The sequence below is a fragment of the Schistocerca piceifrons genome, chromosome X (genome assembly GCF_021461385.2).
Source record: "Schistocerca piceifrons isolate TAMUIC-IGC-003096 chromosome X, iqSchPice1.1, whole genome shotgun sequence".
Lineage (NCBI taxonomy): Eukaryota > Metazoa > Arthropoda > Insecta > Orthoptera > Acrididae > Schistocerca > Schistocerca piceifrons.
This window is the reverse complement of record NC_060149.1, coordinates 737,069,341-737,094,236: the sequence shown is the minus strand read 5'-3', so window position 1 is coordinate 737,094,236 and position 24,896 is coordinate 737,069,341. Positions and strand designations below refer to the sequence as shown.

Below are 24,896 nucleotides of genomic sequence, written 5' to 3'. Positions count from 1 at the left end.
TTCCTAATTACGAAATTAAAAACCTGTGTTAGTGCAACACAACTACTCCTTGTGTACCAAAAGAGATTTCTGTGGCAGAAAAAAAAGCTATTCAATGCATGTGTGGGCTGAGCACCAATGCTCCTTGCAAAATGAATTTCACTAAAAACAAAGTAATGACTATCCAAAATCCATACATATTTTACACGCTTATGCACATGAAGATAGATTCAGCAGAACATGAAAATAGATCAAATATGCAATATTGTAGAACTGAAAACAGGCACTCTTTGAATATTCCCTGCACTAGACCAACAAAAATATAAAAACATTTCTGCATGCAAGAAAATCTCTTATTGACAGATTGCTAATGGAATGAGGCAGTTAAAAATTAGTAACTTCAGAAAAGCTGTTGAATACTGGCTGAAAGAAAAAGCTTTCTACACTGTTGATGAATTTTTAAATGGTGATGTAAATGATATATTATTTTAATTACAAACAAACAGCTTCTGTCCTTATTATTCTTAAGAGTGTGTGTATAACAACTGTGTATAATACAACTAAATTTAGCCTATCTATCCCTTCTTTCACCTCTGGCAATGTTTGTTGGCATGAAAAATATGAGTTGCACTGTGGTTCAGAATCCACATTAAACTGTAGGTCCCCCTATAATTACCCAAGTATGTCAGTTCAAGGGTCGGAGGAAGGCAGTGCATACCACATCCATCAGGACCAAGCGTAATAAAACACTGGGAGGGTCGACAGAAGCGTCCGATCCCACGCGTCGGCTTTGACCCGTGACGTAAGGGTGTTGTCGTGTGTGACGTCATGACGGCGCGGAGTTTGGTTTGTGAGTGTGGCGTGTTTGTAGATGTTGTCGTGTTGTGGTTTGTTGTGCTCTCTGGTGGTGTGTTCAGGGTTTTCGTTTGTGTGGTGTAATGGGCTCTGTTTGAGTGTCGGGTCTGTTTTGTAGTGGAATTCGTTTCAGTGAGTTAACGATTTTGTGTGAAGGTTAATTTAGAGTTGTTCGCTGTACATCGTGTGGTAATTTTAGTAAAATTAATCGGTTGTTGTTTTTGTTCAGGAATGGATATGACGGATGAAATTAACAGTGCGCAGGTCAAGGGAAGTGTTCGATCCCAATGTGTGGCTGTGTATCGGGAGATGTTTTTGAGCTATATAGACCAAGGGAAGTGTTTGACCCTAATTTATGGAATCGGGAGCTGCTGTTGAGCTATATAGGTCAAGGGAAGTGTCCGATTCCAAATGATATTGTGTGTAGTGGTATTTGGGGAGTTTTGTGATGCCGGTTTTTTTCGTCGTTTTCTGTGGTTTTGTATGCGGGTTGGTGTCTAAATTTGTTTATATTTAGTTTGCCCTCACACAAAAACACCCCATTTCCCGCGCTTGTCGCGTTAGTGTCATTAGACTTTTTGTGTAACGTGTGTGTGTTTGTTTCTCGATGTATTTTCGTCCTCATAATGTGTACGTACCAACTTTATATGCGCCATATTGGAATTGTGGTTTATGGTCGTTTCAGCCATATTTGTGACGTCATGGGTCAAAGCAGACGGGCGGGATCGGACGCTTCCGTATTTCCCACTGGGATGTCCAAAACAATCTTCAGATTGATGAGTGCTTTACTTTTACTTGTGATATGTTTAACTGAAGTGCTGTGTAAATATATACTTGCATACTGGGCAACACGACCTGTGTTTTAATAAAGATAACACATACATACATAACTGAGGTTGGTGCCTTATAAGCATGAAAGCGGCCTTATGGGCTAATAAATAAATAAATTTAAATAAATAAAATAAAAACATGTGTATACACTCACACACACAAAATGTTTATCAGCAAGTGCATTGCACCACTGGGTTGTTTACAGGATGAAAATAAATAGTGGATCTGCTCACTTTATTGTTGAGTATCTGCTTCAATATGAGACTTGTGATGATTTTAACCAGTATAATTATGCAGTATGCGGACAAGAAATGTAAACAATGTACTGATACTTTCATCATTATTTTGATACGTGATATGATATGTAACTGCGTCATTTAAATGACAGTGGTACAAAGTGTAAATTAGCAAAGGGATAGTCGCATGCCATGGAGGAGAGACTTATTATAGTAACTAAGTAAAACAAACAGTTACCACAAAGTCAATACATTATCCTATTTTAAGAATACCAAAAGCTTGAGGAATGCTTTTTAAAAAAGAAAATATTTTCCAAGTACCCAGTATGTTTCACATTCAAAAATTATGAAACTACCACTTTTCTTAAGAGAAACAAAGACCATTTTATTCCAAATAAACGAAATATACAGAAGACACCACGATTTTTAAAAATTAGAAACATGCTGTATTGGTGATAATCTTAAAGGACATTAGGAAGCATTATTTAATGATTTATCGGTATTCAGCACGCATCGTTGTGATGAAATACCCATTGCAGAGGCAGGGACAATTTTGCCTAGCATGCTGTTTTCAAAGTACATATCCATACAGTGGAAAAAACAAAGTCAGACAACACATCAAACGTGTTAGTGCTGATTTTGTAGTTCTTTGAGCAGCGTATCCTCAGTAATTCCATATATCTATAAACGGATTAGTAATATAAATTTTCTATTTGTTACTATCGATATCTCGTGCAGTAATAACTAATCTCTCGAGTAGTATCTTTGGTTTGATATCGAGTGGTATTTCTTGCGAATGCTCTGAAAACTACAATTTCTTTAATGCTATCTTTGAAAATACGTATGTTCGTAAGCAGACGGTAGTTCAAACATATACATCAAGCGTTGTTGTAGGTTTGTTGTGAACGATGAGCAGGTTAACAGAAGAAATGGTTGTTGCGAGAACAAAAACATCAGATATATCATTAGTGCGCAAACTGAATTGCTGGTAAGCATTTTTTCCTGTAAAAAATATATATATAACAGTTTCTAGTGAGACATGAAGTGTTGTCCTTTATGCACATTGATACGCATCAGCAGTTTTGAGCTGAAACTACATTTATGTTTACAGGGGGAGCAATCTATGTGATGTAAGCCTTCTTAGGCGCATGCCAAATGTTGAACTGCTTTCGTTAAGGTATGTAATATGCTTCTACATTGCTTAAACGTTAAGTATTTGTTTGTGCTTTCGATTTGTTAGTGGCAATATTTTGTTTATGGTATCATTTAATTATTATATCGTAATTAATCAGATAAATATATTTCGTTGAGCAGTGGCACAATAATTTGATGATCGCTTCATTCTTTCGAACAGTTTTAATTCGTCGTTGCTAACGGAACTGTGTATGTTTTTACGTCATGTTTCTGGCGTAATCATAATAATTGTCAGATATAGAAGTGGCATTACGAAGTTGTTAAGTGACTGATATTGTTTGTTTTGATGGGTTCCGCAGTGCAGGTAACAGTGAGCGTCACGCGTATTCGGATACTGGTATATATGTGTGTTTCCTCTGACAGCGCTCTTTCCAGGTATCGGGAAGAAGTACAAGCGAAGACGAAAATATCAACATGTTTCGGATTAGTATACATTCAAAATGCACTTCTGAATATGCAAAAGAGACTTTATTTGAATATCAGCAGTGACTGAAAATTATATTATCCGACAATATGTATGAATTTGGACGGAGGTGTTCCTGAACAATATGCCTAATGTATTTTATTACTGACAGCCAAATTAGCTTTCTGTTTACAGAGAAAATTCTTACGAAGACGTTGTCCAAGATAACTGCGTTTCACTGTATTTGCCATTATATCGAAAATATGTAGGTAACTTTTTGAATGTAGTGTACCCCCCTTGACTTTAGTAGAAAATTATTTCTGTATTAAATCAGTTTCTGCCCCTTATGCGCCCGTATTGTGTAATACCTACCCGGAAGTTATTAATGGTCCAAGTTATGTACTGAATAAGCTTAGTTATTTATGTAGTTCATCGTGATTATACATGTTTCTTAAAGTAAGCATTCATGATTTATGCCTCCGCAATAACCTGTCTGCATTCAACACCAGGCATAAAAACTGAAAGATCTTGGGACCATAGACGTAAAGCTCTTTTTCTTGTTTGTATTTATTTTTTATTTATTTAATTGTAGGTGCACTTGTGGTTTGAGAAATGTGAAAGTGTGTGTTACTAAGATACGTCTGCATAACAGGGCTCTTTTGAAGATTTTACTTTTTTCTCAAATTGCTGCTAGTTGTATAATATTGTTTTTCTGACTCTAGCTACTGAATATGACATCTTTATTTGGAATGATTTCATCGCAGTTATGGCATTTGTGTTCCAGAACATTGATCATCAGAATCTTTAGCATATTACCATGTTGGCTCAGTTAAGGTGGTTAATTCCAGTCAAGCATCGCAAGACGGACGACAATTTGGAACTCATCGTTGCCAAAGCGTTTTAGAAGTCTCGTCTTCTATCCACGCTGGTCATTCTATCTGCAGCGTATAAAGTTCAGTGTTACGAAACTTCTTGTGAGAACAGAACTGTTTCCCTGATGCGACTTCAAGCTGGACATTTGCCTTTCATGGGACTGCTCTTACAAACTAATCTATCTAGTCGCGTCTGCGTAGCTTCACGTTGTCAGATTCTCACAGGTGCAAGGCCAGCAAGCTATACTGAAATTTGGTGTTTGGAACATATTTGAGTGGTGCGGCAAAATTACAGCTGTGAAGTCAATTGTTAAGAACACTACTTTCGAAACCCAAGAGTCCGAATGCTGTTTCGTTAAAGTTTTCATCTGTTGGGGAAATCTCGTAAAATCCTGCACTATATATATATAAATTAATGCACCGTCCGGATAGAAGACTTCGTGAGCAGTATACGTCGGGGAAGTCTACATTCCTTGAGGCTTGTTTCGTAGGATTGTATTTCTTGAGTTTCATGATTAGTCCCAAATGGGCTTCAGCTGTGAAACGTCTGATTGTATAGAATTTTTAACGGGCAAATGAGTTACTACCCAGGAGATTGTGCCGGTTTTTCTGTTCACATTCTTACCCCCCCCCCCCCCCCCCCCCCACCCACCCCACCGTACCTTCCCGTTCCAAGAAATTGTGAATGACTACTCCCAGCGGGGCTTGAACCCGAAATTTTACTCCTTCACGAGAAGAGCTGTATCAACTCAGGTATCCGAGCGCGTCTTTCGGACCTGGCGCAAGACTTCCATCCGTCCCTATCTCGTTCTAGCTCTTGTCTTATTAAAGTCGGAAAAAAGTCTGCGAATGTCCGTTTTGTTTTAATATAAGTAAGTGCGGTCATACCTGTCTGTGTTACGTTAAACTCAACTCTGCTACTTCCTTCAACAATGTGCTGGAGTGGACTGTTGGTTCCCAGAATTCGGTGAGTAAATAGCTCGTGGCATTTACGATGGTATTTTTATTTTTGTATCGTAGCCCAGCCTGTCATGAAAAGGTAATGGAACATAACTCCATTTGTGACACAGTTTGCAACTTCATCGGTACACTACTCGTAATTTTTTTAAGGAACTGAAAAGGTTTGAGTATAGAAACTATAAATTCTTGCCATATTTTTGGATTTCATTTTGTAAACGTGCCAGAGATTCAGAGATGCAGCAACTGAATTTGCGTTCGATAATATTTTTGGAACAGTTCAATGCAATAAAAGCATTTGTTGATTCTCAGAATAGGGCTTCACTAAAGGAAGATAGACCTATGCTTAATTTTAACGTACCGCCCTCGATGAGGCGATCAGAGACGATGCACTAGCTATCGGATTTGAGAAACATGAAGAAGGAAATCGGCTGTGTACTCTTCAAATCACCCACATTTAAACTATTTGTAGAAACCTACATGTGTGTGGCCTTATATCCATTAGAGTCCCGTTCCACACGAATCAGATTATAGTGGCGTTTATCAATTTGAGATACTCGTCTCCAATGCTTCCCGTAATAACACGCCGCATATCTAATTCTGTTCTCCATTCTATTCGCTTGTAAGGCACGAGTTGAACGTCAGTGTTTAGTAGCTGTTCTTTGTTACTTAGTAGTCCACCAGTTTGTATTGTTTATTCGATCAATTTTTCTCTTAGGTGCTGATCTCCTGGGGATAGCGTGGGTAAAAACAAGTGATTACGGAACTAGGAATCAAACCTGGTTCCCCCCTAACACGAGCCCACGTACTAATACAAAGCAGAAGATGGTTTTCTAGATTCCATATACATAAAATGTGAGACATGAAGAAATGGCCATCAACATATAAACCCATTGCATGTAATGACAGCCAGTGGTTGAATTTGAATACGTAATGTTTTTTTCGGACAGAAGTATTCACTCTTTAGCAGTCAGTATGTAAAAAAGTTGAATGAAAGAGAACGGAGTTGACGACCTCTCTTACGTGTTTCACACAGCTGTGAAATCTGAACGTTGGCACATGAAATAATACGGTACTTTAATCAGGAGTTGCACGAAAGCCAACTTCCATGTGCCGGCAGCGTATCTAAACGTCTAACCGTAGTGAGTGAAGGAATCCATTAATGGCGCTCAAGTCACGCAAGGGCATACTGTTTTACCTTTTTCATTCAACCATAGTGGAAAAAAGGGAAAAGCGTGTAGTGCTGTTTAATTTCTTGGTTTACTATCTGCTGGTGTGTGTATGATCGACGTGAAGGACGTCCCAAACCTGCAGCCACACATTAAAACACAGAGAAACGCACAATCAGATATTGAACGATCGGCTGTTAGAGGAGTGTTAATTATTGGAGATTGCTAGTGAAAGTGTGCGGGTCATTTTACAGGAATGGTTAAGTGTGATAAAGCTTTGTGCAAAATCGTTACCACATATGTTAAATACTGACAAAAAGAATATGAGAGACAGCTTCTCATCAAGATTTGGATCGTTTTAAAATTATCACAAATGATTTATTATGCCGATTTACTAATGTGTTTGAAAAGTGGATGCACAATCTCACAGTGGAAACGAACAGCTGGAGTGCCAGACAGGATGGAGTCATTTTTTATTGGAATGTAAAAGATTTTCTCCGTATTTATTGTCTTACAAAAGGTAAAATAGTAACTATCGGAAAGTACACAAGTATTCTGGTCAAACTACTTCACAAAGAACCCATGAATTGGAAAATAATATTTCAACAGGTCAATGCACCATCCCACAAAGATGTTTTTGAAGTAAGAAAACTGAGGCTTTTGAAGTTAGAAGGTTTGGAAGATCCTTACTATTCACGTTTTTATGGCCATTGACATCCACATATTCTCAAATCTCAGGACATCTGTTGCTGAAAAACGTTTTGAACACAATCAAGGCCCTAAGGGAACTGTATAAGGGTATTTTTGTGTCTTCCAGGCATGCAGTTATCGACAGTACTTGCATTGTGGAAAAATACTGAACAAAGTTCCATTGTAGTTAAATACTTTATCATAAAAAAACTTGCATTTTGGAGAACACAGCCCTTAATTACCAGCCGATAAGTTTTCACTTCCCCCTCGTAATACCAGTGATCTGACAAGGAAGGCGGGCGCGTTTAACGAGTTTTTGTGATCAAAGTAGCGGCTTGATATTAGTTGTAAACTGTCGGGCGGATGAACTTTACAGTCGTTATACAAAACAACTCATCCGACGTCTCGGTCCATTTTTTTGTTCCCTTCAATAAAGCTGCTTGTTTGTGCTTTGTGAATACAAAGTTAACTAACATGACGAAAAGCCATAATAAACTAACTCATTTTTGCAGGCAAGTTAGGACACAATGTCCCGCGTTATTATTTAAGGAGTGCAGAGTTGCTAGCTTGTTTTTCCTTGTCTGCCTACGGGATAGGAAATTGAGAAGGAGCGACTAAATTGCCTAGGTACTGAAGTAGTATGTATTTTAGAACAAAACAACACGGATGGGAGAAGACCAGAGCCGGCCAGGGTGGCCGAGCGGTTCTAGGCGCTACAGTCTGGAACCGCGCGACCGCTACGGTCGCAGGTTCGAATCCTGCCTCGGGCATGGATGTGTGTGATGTCCTTAGGTTAGTTAGGTTTAAGTAGTTCTAAGTTCTAGGGGACTGATGACCTCAGATGTTAAGTCCCATAGTGCTCAGAGACATTTGAACTTTTATGAGAAGACCAGAACCAAACAATTATTTACGTAGAGCAATGAAATTTGGGGAATACATTTGTCTAGGTAACATAGTTAAACGATTTACATTGCAAGATCACAGGTCAGTGCAAGCGCAAGATAAGCCTTTGCAAATGTGAAATGCTGGTACAAAAAAAGGGTTCAAATGGCTCTGAGCACTATGGGACTTAAGTTCTGAGGTCATCAGCCCCGTAAAACTTAGAACTACTTAAACCTAACTGACCTAAGGACATCACACACATCCATACCCGATGCAGGATTCGAACCTGCAACCGTAGGGGTCGCGCGGTTCCAGACTGTAGCGCCTAGAATCGCTTGGCCACCCCCGCCGGCAAATGCTGGTACATTAATAACCGGTGTAGCCGCCAGAATGCTGAATAGAAGCATTCAATTGTGCATGCATTGTGTTGTACAGGTGCCTGATGTCGTTTTGTGGGATGGAGTTCCATGTCTCTTGTACTTGGAGACGGTGAATGCTGGTTGTGGGTGACGATGGCGTTTTCCTCCGACTATGACTCATATGTGCTCGATAGAAGACAGATATGATGATCAAGCAGGCCAAGGCAACGTGTCGACATTCTGTAGAACATGAGGGGTTACAATAGCGGTATGTGGGCGAGTTTTATGCTGTTGGAAAACACATCCTGGAATGCTGTTCATAAATGGTAGCACAACATGTGGAATCGCCAGATTGACGCACAACTTTTCAGTCAGGTTGCGTCGGTTGACCACGAGTGTGCTGCTGCTGTTATACGAAATCGCACCCCTTACCATAAATCCAGGTGTAGGTCCAGTGGTGTAGCACGCAGACAGGTTGGTTGTAGGCCCTCGAATGGTCTTCTTGTAACCAACAGACGGCCATCACTGACACCGAGGCGAAAAAAGCTTTCATCATGAAACACAACAGACTTCCACCCTGTCCTCTAATAAGTTCTCGCTTGACACCACTGAAGTCGCAATAGGCTGTGGTTTGGGATCAGTGGAACGCACTCTACAGGGCGTCTGGCTCGGAGCTGTCCTTGAAGTAACCGATTTGTAACAGTTTGTTGTGTCACTGCGGTGCCGACAGCTGCTCAGATTGCTGCTTCAGATGCAGTACTATGTGCCAAAGCCATACTCCGAACACGATTGTCTTCCCTCTCGGTAGTGCCACGTGGCCCTCCGGAGTCCGGTCATCTTGCGACCGTATATTCCCGTGACCATCACTGCTAGTAATCATGTATAGTGACTACTTTCCTGCCCAGTCTTTCTGCAGTATCGCAGAAGGAACATCCAGCTCTCGTAGAGTCATTACACGACCTCATTCAAACTCAGTGAGGTGTTGCTAATGGTGTCTTTGTCGCCTCAAAGGCATTCTTACTACCATCAACACACTAAGTCATATCTCAAATGCAACTAACGCTAACGACCGTTACAGCGTGTATTTAAAGCAAACCTGATTTGCATCCACATAGTGGCGTTACTGGCCCGAAATGTGAGTAGACCTCATCTGTCCGATGTAGAAACACGCCTACTAACTTTCGTTTATGTCGCTCAAATCCTTCTTGGTTGAGCTTTTCTCGTCACTGTATATGCATATACCTGTAAATCCGTAATGATACCACATCGGCACATCTGGTCCACTACAATACATATTTGGCCATTTTGCGTTGCGCTTTCCAAAATTCTAATCTTGGTGGATTGTACTCAGGTGTTTCCGATCTCCAATAATCTTCCGTATGTGTGCGCTTACCTGCCACAGTGCGTCAATCGTCACCACTAGTAATTTTAATAATTTTCATTCCTGTGAAGATCTGCACAATCTGAAGAAGAAGGAGAGGAGGGGGGAGAGGATAAAAACATTACAATAGTCACCGCCCTCTTTAGCTGGGATATCGGTTTAAAACTACGTAAAAGGAAGACTGGCATACCACTGAAATTTTCTGTTTTTCGCGTGAGTGTAAATTCTACAATGGCATTATAATTTTTCGATGAAATCGCTTATATAGCTAGTGATTAGGATAGAAAAGTTAAGTGTCTGTGGTATTGCCTTCGGGATAATTTGTAGGCCAGATTGTATACTTCTGGAACTCAAATTTCTTGAAGCCACGGCCGATTCCGCCCACTTGGGCGAGTAAGCTAATGATTTTAGTCTCGGCGGGCCGTTAGACTGTTACACTATATGTTTTAATACTCGAAAAAGAGTAAGACGACAAACTTCGCGTCTGAGAGGAGCCAAATTAGTGGTCTGCAAAAGAATGGAAAAACGTCAAAATGTCCATCTTTAGTTCGAGCTTCTACAGTGAAATTTTAAGGATCTATAATCCTGTGAAGTTGATGACTGGTTCGACCACTTTAAATAAATAAATATGCCCGTTCTTTTTGCAGTGAGATAATTAGAGCTGCATCGAAGAAGGAATTGGCCATGATATTGTTGCGAGAACCATCCACATATTTTCCTGGCACGGTGTTTGGAGACCACGGAAAATATCAATCAAGATGGTTAGGCTAGGTTGCTCCCTGAAAAGGTCACTGAATGTTTGGACGAACGCGGTGGTCAATCCAAAAAATATTATCTAATTGAGGTTGATAAGTGTCTCTCTTATTCATTTCGTAACCTGCGATGGGTGTGAAGACTGTCAATAGGCGAAAAAGTGACGCATTCGTAACTTACCACTTGTATAGACGCTGGATGGCTGTAGCTAGTAAGACTGTGCACCAGACTAAAACTTTTCCGGACAAGGAAATGCGCTAGAAACAGTGACTGGCAAGAAGAGAAGTTGTGATACCAAGATCATGTTGTGTACGAGTCTAAAGATGTCATTGCAGAAGTCACATAAATCTTTGACAGTAACATCTTGGCCTAAAAAATAGACTGTATTGACGTCGGTAGGGTAAAGCGCAGAATTCTACGGTCCCTTCATCAATTATCCTTTTATCTTGATAACAGCGGTAAGTTTTATCAATTTTGTTTCCAGGTTGATGCGGTGCGCTTATATTCTTCATGATTATTCTCGTCATACTCAACGCTTCTTAATTCTTTTATAAATTCTCGTGGCATGAAATAATGTACCCTATGATGTTGACATCTGCAACTGTATTATCATCCCTTGCTAGAAAGCGGCAGGTTCCTCGAAAGTTGCCCTAGCAAGTAGCTCGTTACAGCGAGCCCGCACAGAATGTGACAAAATATTTCTACTGGTCGATAAAGCTGTCTGCGCTGTCGCGTTCTATCTTTCTACTGGCACGGCAGCCTTGATGTGAAATATTGGCGACAAGTCGGGTCTAATTCTTGAGTCACCTGACAGACATGTAAAAAAGTGATGCGGGCACTTTGAGCCCATAATTTGTACTACTCGATATGTTGTGGAGGAAATAAAATTTGTTTAATGACTAATTTATGTCGTGATATCAATTTTTCAGACTTAAAGTCGTAATTGTTTCCGGAAACAAACAAGTTTTTAGGCACGAAGTCTTTATGGTAATGTAATAAAAATGTGAATTATGTGGTCTGTGCAGAGCCAAACATTTTCGGTTTTCAAGATTAAAAGTAAGTGAAAGTTTTTTTCGACAGCCTCGCATTAGCAGCAGTGTTGGGATTGCATCAGCAAGTTAAATGTTTAGGAAATTGATATACAAAAATTTATTTTTGTTCAAAATCATTTTCTGGTCGAACTTCAGATACGTTAAGACACACATTTACATAAAACCCGATCCATTAGAGCAAAATGTGAAGTCAGTTATAACAACTGTATAGGTTACTGTTAAACAGTTAAGATCTCCAACAACTGAGATCGACTCACAAATGTTCATGTGGATTAAGATTCGGGAAAGGCGCTGAAATGTGATGGACAAGTGTGCTGGTATGACACTAATCCTGGGAATGAGGACGACTTCCCCTCTAGCACACCCAATTCAAATGGCGGCTTGAATTACTTTCCGCTTTAATGAAAGCCGCTTATTAATGGCCGTTTTCAAACAAAAAACCGGGCGATTTTCTTCGTGAAGCAACCACTGCAACCCATCAGTTGTGCTACTGGAAACATTGGTAATGTTATGACAACGGGTGTTAGTTTGAAGTTCATAAATATATTTTTTTTAAATTGCAGAATATTTGATTCTCATCAGTAGGGGGCAGAAGCTAATGCGATGGTTAGTTTATTCGTGATTGGTAAGGCGATGTGGAAACAGAGAGACGACTTGAGGAGATCTACAGAAATATGTCGTTTGGAAGCACATGTCTTATTTGCGAACATATTAAGAAAATCTTTTGATGGTATCGTTTTCCCCAAATACAGTGCACAACACAAATTAACAGTTTCAACCTTCTTCCAAACTACTTTACATAACTTAAAACACTCTGTCAGAAAAATATCAGTACACCCTTTTAGAGGTTTCCAGTCCGCTCAAGATTTATTGTTGCAACTGTGAATAAGGAATACACAAAAGATTACATTTACAGATCAATAGCTCAAGCAGTTCTGAGGTACAAGGTGGGGGGGGGGGTGCAACATTGACGTGACTGCTACGGTCACAGGTTCGAATCCTGCCTCGGGCATGGATGTCTGTGATGTCCTTAGGTTAGTTAGATTTAATTAGTTCTAAGTTCTAGGGGACTGATGACCTCAGATGTTGAGTCCCATAGTGCTCAGAGCCATTTGCAACATTGACACACGCGTGAATAAAATGGCAGATGGTCCCTTTAAGATTCCCAAGCTCAAAACATCGTCGGTGTCGCCCACACATCTATATTGAGCTCTTTAAAAATGTGCCAATGCAGAGAGAACCTGTGGCAGAGTCCTAGATATCTGCAGGCAGGCAATGATCACTCCACATCAGGGCACCAAACAGGAGGCCTGAAAAATCATAAACAAAATCACGTTCAAATTTCGTTGAATGGTTTTGAATGGTCCGTTAGTGGTTCCACCGTGTACGCCAGAGCAAAAGTCGCGATCGCACTCCACTACAGAAGGATGCGATCACATTTAGTGAAGTTGCTGATCCATTATGTCCTTAGAGAAGAGTGGAATCATCCAGGATAGGGGTGTCAGCATTGTCAAAAAATTGTCAAGAACGTCATGCTGTTGTTCATCACATTGCATCCTGTCGTTTTCGACCGCGGTATGTGAGCGAATCAAAGTCCAAAGGAGAGGGATGGTTTCATTGACGCTCTGAATGCCATCCCCTGAGGCTTTTTCGTATCGATTCTTAGCGGTGATGTGTGGAAAGTTTTCCTCGGCCACCCATAAGAAAACTGCGTGATTTGAACGCTTGGCGTCGCGGTTCTGGCCTCCATCGCAGAGGCGTCAAAAGAAGGCTCAAATATAAGTAAGGTGGTGTGTGACGACACTCCCATTGCTTGACACGTCAACGGTGGTAATGAGCAGAATTGTGGTGAAATTTGGTGCCAATGTGACTAATTTGGCCACCTCACACTGCACACGAGCTTCTGAGCTGTGACCTTCTTTTCGCACGTGTTGAAGCTTTCTACGTCTACATCTACATTTATACTCCGCAAGGCACCCAATGGTGTGTGGCGGAGTGCACTTTACGTGCTGCTGTCAGTACCTTCCTTTCCTCTTCCAGTCGCGTATGGTTCGCGGGAAGAACGACTGCTGGAAAGCCTCTGTGCGCGCTCGAATCACTCTAATTTTACATTCGTAATCTCTTCGGGAGGTATAAGTTGGGGGAAGCAATATATTCGATACCTCATCCAGAAACGCACCCTCTCCAAACCTGGACAGCAAGCTACACCGCGATCCAGAGCGCCTCTCTTGCAGAGCCTGCCACTTGAGTTTGCTAAACAATTCCGTAACCCAATCACGCTTACCAAATAACCCTGTGACGAAACGCGCCGCTCTTCTTTGGATCTTCTCTATCTTCTGCGTCAACCCGACCTGGTACGGATCCCACACTGATGAGCAATACTCAAGTATAGGTCGAACGAGTGTTTTGTAAGCCACCTCCTTTGTTGATGGACTACATTTTCTAAGGACTCTCCCAATGAATCTCAACCTGGCACCCGCCTTACCAACAATTAATTTTATATGATCATTCCACTTTGCTGTTTGAAGCGTTGCCGAGCCCGAGGGTGTCGTCCCAGGCCGCCACACATTTGCATCAGTACAGAGGAACGTTGTAAGTACCTTTAAGCCAAATGTCAAACTTCTACGTCGCAATGCGAGACATTTATGGGGGTTCGAAAAAGTGACCCATTAATTGTGTTGTGCAGTGTAGAATCTGGCTGCCGACTGTGCAAATAAATAAATATAATGTGCCTGAAGATATGAAACTGCCAAATATTGTGTGATTAATTGGTGGATGGCAAGTCACTGGACTCTGTCACAACCTTCAAGTATCTAAGAGTATCAGTCTGGGCGATATAGGGTGAACGAACTAGCTGTGGGGAAGGCATGCACCTGATATTTATCAGAAGAATCGTAAGGAAGTGTAATTCACCCACGGAAACAGTTCTCTTACAAATCCCGGCGAAGTGTGTTGGCCTTACCCTTAACAAGATGGAATAATAAGAGACAAGAGAAAATTCGGAGAAAAGGTGCACGCTTCGTCACAGGGTAACTGCAGCTGCTGCGAAAGCGTCAAAGAAGTGCTCAACAAACCCCGTGGGAGACTAGAAGAAAGTTTTGCATCCTTCGGAGCCTTACTCTCTAAAGTACGACAGCCTATATGCCTTTTTGAGTCAAGAACATATTTCTTCCTGTAACTTACTCTTGAGTAGGGATCGCTAGGGTGAAAAGAGAGATTCGGACAGACACAGAAGAGTACGGGCAATCTTTTCTTCCGCACACTGTCTGCGCTTGGAACAGAAAGAGAAGAAAAATTACTTTCATATACCGTCCGGCAAACGCTGTACGGTGTAAAAGTGTAGATGAGGTGATCTACTTGCCTCTTGTCCTGTAGATAAATGCAGGATGTCTTAGTAGTTGCATTGGTAACGCCGGTTCCATCTGATCACCGACCACAAGCTGTCGTGGGTGGCTAGCACTAGGAAGGGTGACCGTTCGCGTCTGCGGAGCGCTGTTGGCCAGCGGGCTGCACTCAGCCCTTGTGAGGTCAATTGAGGAGCGACTTCATTAAGTAGCGGCGCCGATAACGAAAGCTGAAAACAGCTGGGAGAGCGGTGTGCTGACCACATACTCCTCCATATCTGCACCCAGTGACGCCTCGTGGCTGAGGCTGACACGGTGGTCGGTCGTCACCCTTGGTCCTTTCTAGGCATAACCGGACGGAGTTTAGTTTCATTAAGTACTTGACAAATTAAAAGTATGTAGAAAGAGAATGAAAGCAAATCAGGTATGAAACACTTATTTCTCTATAATGTGACCATTGTTCATAGACATCTCACCTGTACCCGTACCTACACATTAGGGGCCTCTTGTGAATTATGGGTAGACACACTATTAAGTAGATGGTAACGGTGGAAGGAACGCCATATGTAATGAAATCAGGAAATAAAAATTTTGGGAGGGACAAACCTGAAAAATGAAGCGAAAATACTGTGTGCTCGACATTGCGTACCCAATGAGAAGGGAATCAGTTACCAAGGAAATCCAATATATCTAAGTGAAAAGAAAATTTTTTGATCTGATCAGATTTAATACTATTCGTTGTTTTATGCAACAAACTTGATGGGACGTACACATGAAAATTTATCTAGATGTAAAGACTCACATACATTTGTACTGTCACGAAGTTGCTCATGGATGCACATAGATTTTCTCCAAACAAGATTCTGCCTTCCTAAGGATACCGTTGTCCAACAGCCTAACGTTGCCTCCTAGTAAGTGCAACTTTTACAGATACCTACGAACTAGCAATTTTGTCTTATCGGCGATTCTATCTTTTCGTTGATTTTGTAGGTTTATTAGGAAACCTCTGTGGCATTAACCACTTCGTATAACACAATGATTTATTTTGTTTTATGCAGTGGGAGAACAATCGGTACCATTAAAACAATAGTTCCAAGAGCAGCTGTTAATTAATTCGCTTTATTTGCCGGCCGTTGTGGCCGAGCGGTTCTAGGCGCTACAGTCTGGAACCGCGCGACACTACGGTCGCAGGTTCGAATCCTGCCTCGGGCACGGATGTGTGTGACGTCCTTAGGTTAGTTAGGTTTAAGTAGTTGTAAGTTCTAGGGAACTGATGACCTCAGATGTTAAGTCCCATAGTGCTCAGAGCCATTTGAACCATTTTTTTCGCTTTATTTGATTAGATTAATACACTTTTAATTTTATCGACGTATCGTAAAACAAACATTATTGCAACAGATACCTACCCTACTGGAAGCAAAGACAACAATTAGCAATAAAGACGATGAGATGAAAGACATCACCGAGATTTTCGAGTTTTAAAGTATCGATCGACTGTTGGCAACCGACATCGACTTATTCAACAGATGGCGACAGAAAGACATGGAGTGGAAGGTTAGTTCATTTTCAGAAAAATGAGGCACATAAAACTACCTCAATTAACATGTGATCTCTTCACAATGTGACACTACATGGTCCGCAGCTTCCAGACACTTCATATAACGCGCATAAAGAGTATAGTTAGAATCTGTCAGCTCGGAGAAGTGCGATCGAACAGAGCGTGGCTGTAAAGCCAAAAATTTCGTCATTCACAGGAGTTAGATGTGCTCAGGCCCATAATTAGCAATGTTGTGTAGTGAATGCGTGAATGAAGGAGTAAACCCAGTGATAGCTGTGATATGCCTAAGAAATTGATAAGTCATGAACTCAAAATTGCCCACCTCGTACCATTCTTTAGATATCCTTGTAAAAAACTGCAGAGGATTTTCGTTGCAGCTCAGATACAGAAGTCATTGGCAGAACATTTCATCGTTCTGCCTCCCGGAAGCAACTATCCACAAGAACAAAGCTGCACCGTCCATCATCTTAATTCGTCTGTGGAGGAACTGAACGTTTTACAAGGTCGCGATCCACGGTACACGATCTAGCCTCAGATGGGCGTCTAATGAAATTAGCAAATACCAAGCCAGAGTGTGTTAAGATGATTGCGAAATTCTTTGGAGGTGCCTTGATTGTCTAGAGCAGTTATTGTGGGGTAGGTTTCGGAATATTTGTTTCGCTCGCTGTAAAAATGAATGCACATGTATTTTAAAAACGTTTTAGGTAAGAGTGTGGCTTTCATAGTAAGGCATCAATTTAGAATCGTAATTTTTTTATCGGTATGGCGATGTTCATGCCTAAAAAGCACGTACCACTACGTCGTGATTCGAAGAAAATCAGAGGAATATGGTTAACTGCTCTGCTCCAGTCACCGATCTAACTGCCATCGGACTTTTTGGGATACACTGCTGCTACGACTGCAGTTCATCTCAATTCGCCCAAAACCCTGGCTACATCTGTTGGCTGTGCGTAAGGAAGAAAGTGTAAAGAAATCCCGCCTTGAGTTAGTGCAAGATTTTCCACAAAGATGAGGCGCTGTAATAATAGCTAAAGGTGGCATCAAACACAGTCATATGTCCGTCGTCTTTAGAACGGTCAGGAATTGGCGATTAGAGACTTTTTGCCGCGTAAGGTATGGCTGATTTCTCTTCAACATTCCTTACATATGTCCAGCTCCTCAAGCTGAGAAGATCTTTGGTGGCTTTAAACCTCACAGAGCAGATAAACACTCAGGGTCAAACTTTTGAAAAGAGGTTTGATCGCGATGTAGAAACGTACAATGTCTTACTTGATTTGGAGGAGGCATATGAGATAATCTTCCATCATAAAATGTGGAGCATTTATGAGTCTTTTGCGATATCAAGGAAACTGATCAGGATGAAAAATGTGCTTTCATGGGCATGACCAGAAGACTTAAACTGGGAACCAGTTAAACGAGAGTCTCAGCATAATATTGTACAGAAACTGTGTCGTGGTAAATTCTTCTTGACCAAGAGTTTTAGACGATAAGCCTGAAGATCAGCAGCGATAAAAACAAGCACCTCATTTTGTGGAGATAAAAATACGGAGTGGACAACATATATAAAAGGTAGAATAACTGAAATAATAATGACATTGTGTAAATTCTACCCGTTTTCAGAAACATGACGTCAAAATTATGGTCTAGACCGCCGGGCTTGCATGTTTCGGTCTTCTCTTATTCTTCGCATTTAAAGTTGTGTCGATGCGGGTGGGGGTTGTATATGAGATTGTACCAGACCTTTGTAGCTTTGAACATTCTGTACGACAGCGGGACCTGTTACGTGAAAAAAGTTTACTTCATGATCTTCATAAAACTGCTTTCTTCTCAAAGCTGGGTCAAATCTTTATCTGCAGAAGGTTGAAGTAACTCACCAATACAGATAGCCGCGTGGGATTAGCTGAGCGGTCTAAGGCGCTGCAGTCATGGACTGTGCGGCTAGTCCCGGCGGAGTTTCGAGTCCTCGCTCGGGCATGTGTGTGTGTGTGTGTGTGTGTGTGTGTGTGTGTGTGTCATTAGGATAATTTAGGTTAAGTAGCGTGTAAGCTTAGGGACTGATGACCTTAGCAGTTAAGTCCCATAAGATTTCACACACATTTGAACCAATACAGATATTTCGAGGACGTAAAAAAAGTGTCACGTGTACTACAGGGCATACGTATAAGACACATACGATAGGTAGCTTACGATATGTGAATGAGGCACTATATCGTACGAAGAACTTCTGACAGTGGAAACAAAACAGCCTTTTCAATGCCAGATAATGTAAAGACCTGGGTCTATTGGTTGTACCAGAGACTGACAGTACCTGACACAGGACAGAAAATGAAGGAAATATTTCGTGTGGACGACCGGAATCCTACTAAACTCACGTGACCAGCAGTAAGAGGAGACAACGACGGCACAATGAGCTGTCTTGGGATAGACTTCGAAGTCAGAAGTATTCAAGTATCAGTACCATTTTAACGACGACTTTTAAGTGTTCAGGTAGCTGTTTCTCTCCTTTATGTTGTTTCATGCTCATTCTGATATTAGTCTCCCTCGGTGTCGATAGTTAACTTATAATAATTTGTGCGAGTAAATTGTGTGTTTCATTCAATGCACCAGTCACCTAAAGCTGCGAGACACTGCATGAATTTTGATCCTGGAAGTGTTAACTCTTACTGGACGTAGATTATTCCGTATTTGGTAGATAAGAGTGGCGTCTGTTCTGTCGGACATTATATGGACGCGACATCTGTTTGATAAAAACGTTTCAGCGTGGATGCGCAACCAACATACGAACTTATACGGGGATCAAAATTCTGCGAGTATGGGGATAGCGCGCGGGGGTCCTTGCGGTGCGGCGTGGGGGAAGCTGGGAATTTGGGTCTGACGAAAAGCGTGTCCGGATGGCCGAGGCGGTTACGCAACCCTTCTAGAGAAGCGGAGCATCCGAGTTAAGAGTCCCGGTGCGCCACGAATTTTGAACTCTCACCGTTGCATTGTCTCAGTGCCCTGTGCGGCTGGAAGTCATTATTTCCTTCCTATCTCTTTCCCACCCCGTTTCCTTTCCATTCCCTTCAACTATGTATGCGGTATCTGTCATTAGATATGACTTGAGCTTACAGAACACTGGGCCATAAAGCTATCCATGGTGGCGTACCTTTGTGTTTTAATTCGCTTTGACCTTAGCGGGACTTCTTAGATTTTCTTCTAAGACTGTTCAGTTGAACGAAAAGTAAGATAAAGGTGCTCGGACAGTCTTCTTCATGCAACAGGTTGCCAAAAAGCATGACTCTGTCGGTAACTACATCTGTGACATAGTTTTCCTTTCCGGAGTTTGCTGGCTGTAGTCCGTCGATCGCCACATTCTAGTTTCGTTTTCCCTTTCTGATACCGTATAGGGAAACTGTCGCGCCAACTAGTTCTGTGCAATCCTGAAGTTAGCTGCTAAACGTACTTTTCTTTATTTTCGTCATTGCCCTGTGCACGGAATACGATCCATGTGATTGATTTCAAGTCTTCCAGCTTTTGCTCTCCTCATTATCAGGACTCGGGGTTCATTCAGAACCATCGTATTTCCATTCTGAATATATCAGATAGTACTCTGATAAAAACAATCTGATCTTCAACTTTATCACGATCTGGCACTACGTCTGCAGGTACAAATAAAGTTATCTGAACCAATTACCGCCCTTTTTTCTATATAGTATCGTAACCACAAATTACGTATGGTTGACAGAACCTCCCTTCTTAACCCCGATACCAGCTTTCCACTCCACAATTGCTAACGTTTATACCTTCGTCGCCGCAAATATCAGATTTTGACAGGTAAACTAGACGTGTGAATTGCAGTAGAAGTTCTTGAACATCGTTGTGAAGACCATAAATATTTTTCTTCAGTGAATCTTCTCTTTCACATTGTGGATATCGCTAAGGTGCCCACTTTGAAGGTAAGTTTGCTGCGTAGACTTTGTGTCGGATAGATGTGTCTCTGAATTTTATTACCTTTCTTGGTTACGCAACAAATATCGATTAGTTAAGTCCAGTTTCTTTATGATGCTTAAGAAAATTCCCACCGTTGGGATTATACGCGGGTTGTACAAGAATATGGAAACACCGCGAGAAATGTATGCTTGAACACAAATGCAGAGTGAGCCAACCTACAGGTTGCTCTGTTGTATTTGACCACAAAAGGCACCTGTGCAGTGTCCTGCAATACGTTGCGAATGTCATTCGTGGTGAGAACAGTATTCTGTGTAGTTGTGAGTCAATCATGTTGAAGCTAAGTGAATTCGAACGTGGGCAACTTGTGCTGCTCTTATTGTGGGTGCTTGCATAAACAAGGTAGCCGACGTTTTTGGTTTTTCAGGAGTCGTACAGGGAAAGCATCTTCCGCTAAATAACAACGCGGACGAAAATGTGCTCTGACTGATAGTGACGGACGCTCATTGAAGACGATTACGACGAAAAATAAGAGGACGAAAGCTGTAAAAGTCACTGCAGAACTGAGTATCACACTTGCGAGCACTATCAGCACCAAAATACCACAAAGGGAGGTCCAGAAGCGGGGGATTGCAAGGAGAGTTGGAATTCCAACATCATAAAAATGCCCGTAACAGGAAAACATGGTGCCGAAGCCATCAAACCAGGACTATGAAGCAATGTGAGAATAATGTTACTTGGTCGTATGAGTCTTGTTTTACACTGTTTCCAACTTCTGCCCGAGTTTTCGCCCCAAGAGCAGATCGTGGCGATGGTTCGGTGATGATTTTGGCAGACATATCGTGGTATTCCATGCGCTCCATGGTTATTCATTGCCAGAGGTTATGGGACCAGTTTGGCTGATCAGATCTGTCCCATGTTACATTGTTGGTTCCTGTGTGGCGATACTGTGTTCCAGGACGACAGTGCCGCTGCTCCCAAAGCTCCCATCGTCCATGAATAGTTTTGTGAGCAGGAGGATGAACTGTTGCATCTACCCTGGCCACCATAATCACCAGATCCCAATGTTACCGAGCTTTTGTGGTCTACTTTGCAGAGAAGGGCGTGTGATCACTATCCACCTACATTATCGTTACCTGAAGTTACCGCTATTTTGCAGGAAGAATAGTATTATGTATTTATCCATCCCGAGGCGACTGGAAGCTGTTTTGAAAGCCAATCGGGCCTCCTACATGGTATTAGACATGGTAATGTGCTGTGTTTTTTGTTCAACCTCTCTATGTGGCACATTAGCTCAGACTGATTTTCTTGTAATCGAAACTAAAACGGGAAACATGTCAATTCGAGAAACTGGTTCTGACTAGTTATTTATTCATAGGATCCATAACTTAGTCGCTGTAGTAGTCAGTTAGATAGCCGCTCAAGACTTGGTTCTCGCCAAAACTCCTTGGACCACTTCTGTATGGAATGCACATATTGGGAGTCATATGTTGTTTCTGATTTTTCGCCGCTGGAATGTAACAGATGTCCAAATATTAATTGAAGTTGTCGGTGTTTTCTGGCTGCTGCGAGGGCGAGGTTGCTCCGGAAGTGAAAGACGGTGCTTTTTATGCTGTGAATGCTCTCATTTTTTGACATAGTTTTCCAATGATCCGGTTCCATCCGTGAAGCGTTATCGTTTAGTGACTTCGAAATACTCATCTACCGCTTCCACGAACTCTTTGTTCGGTTCAAAACATTTAGTAGTCACTTTTTTATGTGGGAATGCGTGGAAGTTACGGAAGTTAAGTGTCAAATCTGGTAAAGTCAGGTGAGAGTTCAAAATATTACTCTTTAAAATTCCTCCGTTTTCACCATTGGATAAGCACCGTGGACGGTAGGTAGATAAGTGCAATGTTACTACTAGAGGTTTTTTCCAGTCCAGGGATCTTCTCACGTGTTTTTCATCCAGCTGACCCAGAAAACGTTAGTAACATTTTCCAATTATTGTATTATCCTTTGCAAAGCTACCAGCAAACAGAAGCTCTCTTTGCATCTTTCCAGCCTTCTAGGGTGCAGGTCCACAGCCGCTCTTCTTTCATGGTTTTGATTTGTTGTATGATTTCTGATATGATGTGGTGGAACCGTCTCATCCGTGGTAACCTCAAATCACTTGCTTTATTTTCAAACAGTCCGAAAGTTACAGAGAAATTCGATTTCTCAATGCATTTGGGTAATATTTGTTTGCACAAAGTTATCCGCAATTAATTCTTCAGATAAAATGTACATTAATGTTGTTTTTCATACGGCCATGGCGCAAGGTATTTAACACACCTGTAATCACGAATCGTTCAAAACTAAAATGTGCATTTTCTTGACGTTTTCGCATGTGATTTTGGGACGTCCTTTACGTGGATTATCATAAGGAGAAGGAGCAGACGCATCATAATTTTTTAACTGCATGATATTTCTGTTAACCATTTGAACGAAACATACGCATCAATAATTCTGGAAACAAATCTTGTATATAAATATTGTTCCTTAGATGAAATACTTAAATTGAGCCGCAACATACGTCAACATAAGAAAAATTTCATTGATGTCGACATGATGCCAGGCTTAGGAAATAAGTGCGTCCCTGCCCCAGCCTCCTCCGTTAAATCGAATGTAAATACTTATATCGTGTTTCGTAAACATTTGTTGTATTACGTAAAAGGAAATTTTGCAAGCACTTTGCCTCCTAAAGAAAATGAAAATTTCCCGAGACTGAAAACAGAGTTTGTAAATTTAAATTGGTGATGGTTTGTTTAGGTTTGATAGGAAGAAGGGTAGTCATAATCAAATTTGATAGTTCTAATGTCATCTTCCGCATATGAAGACTGAAGTTTGCCGGGGTTTTAACTTTCAGAGCGATGTGAAGTAATAGAAGAGGTTGTAGCGAAACATTGTGAGAACTCTAATGTAAGCAGAGGAATCAGAGATAGATTTCACTCTCCTGTCCCACGAACAATTCTTGCTGCAAATTGGCTACTTTTATTTTGTTAAGTAACCTTCACTTTTTTCTTTTTACTGAAACGAAGAAAAGCGGTAACCTCGGGCATCTTCACCTTGGATTGTACTGCAGTGGGTTGGGGACGCTTCGCCGCGTTATATCCTCCAGGTTGCTGTTTGTTTATTTCCTTTGCTGTGAGGTGCGCCAGACTATTTACGTCTTAACTAAAAGAAGCGCCAGCTTCCCTGTAGCAACCGCATTACATTCCCAGTGTTGCTGGAAGTTAGTAGTGTAGTTAGTGGACCGTGGATTGGATGATAAGGAGAGGAGTGGTGGATGTGGGGAGGGGGGGGGGGGACGGCTGTACTGCAGAATGATTGACAAATACCATGTACGGCCCCAAGTTACAGCACGGCCAAGGAAAGTCGTTATTGGTAATAAGGCGCCACTGCGTCATATTGTGTATTGAAGGGATATACAGGGCAAAATATAAGTTAATTAGTGAAAACTAATTATCGTCTTTATTGCTCTCGTAACTGGAGAAATTTCAAAATGCACCGCTGTCCTTGCAGATACACACTTCGCTTGGACAGCCTGTGTATAAAGTTGTGATAAGTTACACAGTCAGCAGTTTTAATTTCGTCTGGTATATTATAACAGATATTCCATCAGTTTTTGAAGTTTATCTCTTCAGTGATAAGTATTATTTTAAAAATTAGGCAATCACAACAATGGCTGGTGTATTGCAATATCTGTTTTTGAAACGAACAACTGCGACAATGTCTTCCCAACGTATGTGGTTCATCGGATGGGAAGTTGAGAACAGTTTTGTAAAACATGTCGCGAAGATTATTTAAATATTTGTGATGATCGTAGATAAAGCGCAGTGTTTATTTCACAGTATTTCTGAAGTTTGTACCCGAACTTAGTACATACTTTTTGCCTCTTTAATACTGATTTTGTGTGCTTCATCTGTGAACAAGCAGCAGCATAAGAGTCGATCCTACTTAAAACAGTAAATCCTCGTTTTCGGAAAGAGCCTAAACTGTGATACTGTGACACCAAATCCGGATAATGGATTGCGGGATAATACACACCTCCACCACAGCATCGCTTGACAAAAATGCATAGCAGGATTTTTATACAGAGGCGAAGTGGTAGACACTAAATCTCCCTGCTCCATTGATGTTACGGAACATATTTATTATTTACGATGGTTACGAATCTAATTAACTTTGTGTTCTTAGGATGCACCCGAATGTTCAATCTTATACCCTTATTTATTGTATTGTAGAGCAGCTGATGGAGCTGCATGCACCTGGGCAGTCTCAAGTGACAGGTATTCGTTTTCCGTTAGGTTGTACGTCACTAGGCGCCTAGTAAAAGGAGGCAATTTCCTGAGATTTGTTGGTTACAGTGTAGGATATATATATATATTGCTGTGATGTTGAATGCACTGCACGGAACAGTCGGAGAAGAGCGA

At 41.3% G+C, this 24,896-nt stretch overlaps 1 protein-coding gene across 1 annotated transcript in view; it reads left to right on the top strand.

The window, feature by feature from the left end:
• The first annotated feature begins 2,752 nt into the window (after positions 1-2,752).
• LOC124722743 overlaps positions 2,753-24,896 on the top strand; it is a 297,887-nt gene continuing 275,743 nt past the window's right edge. The window contains exons 1-2 of the mRNA XM_047247884.1: positions 2,753-2,889; positions 3,013-3,078. Of these exons, the coding sequence (XP_047103840.1) occupies positions 2,810-2,889; positions 3,013-3,078 (146 nt within the window). The 5' untranslated portion in view covers positions 2,753-2,809. The remainder of the gene's footprint in view (positions 2,890-3,012; positions 3,079-24,896) is intronic.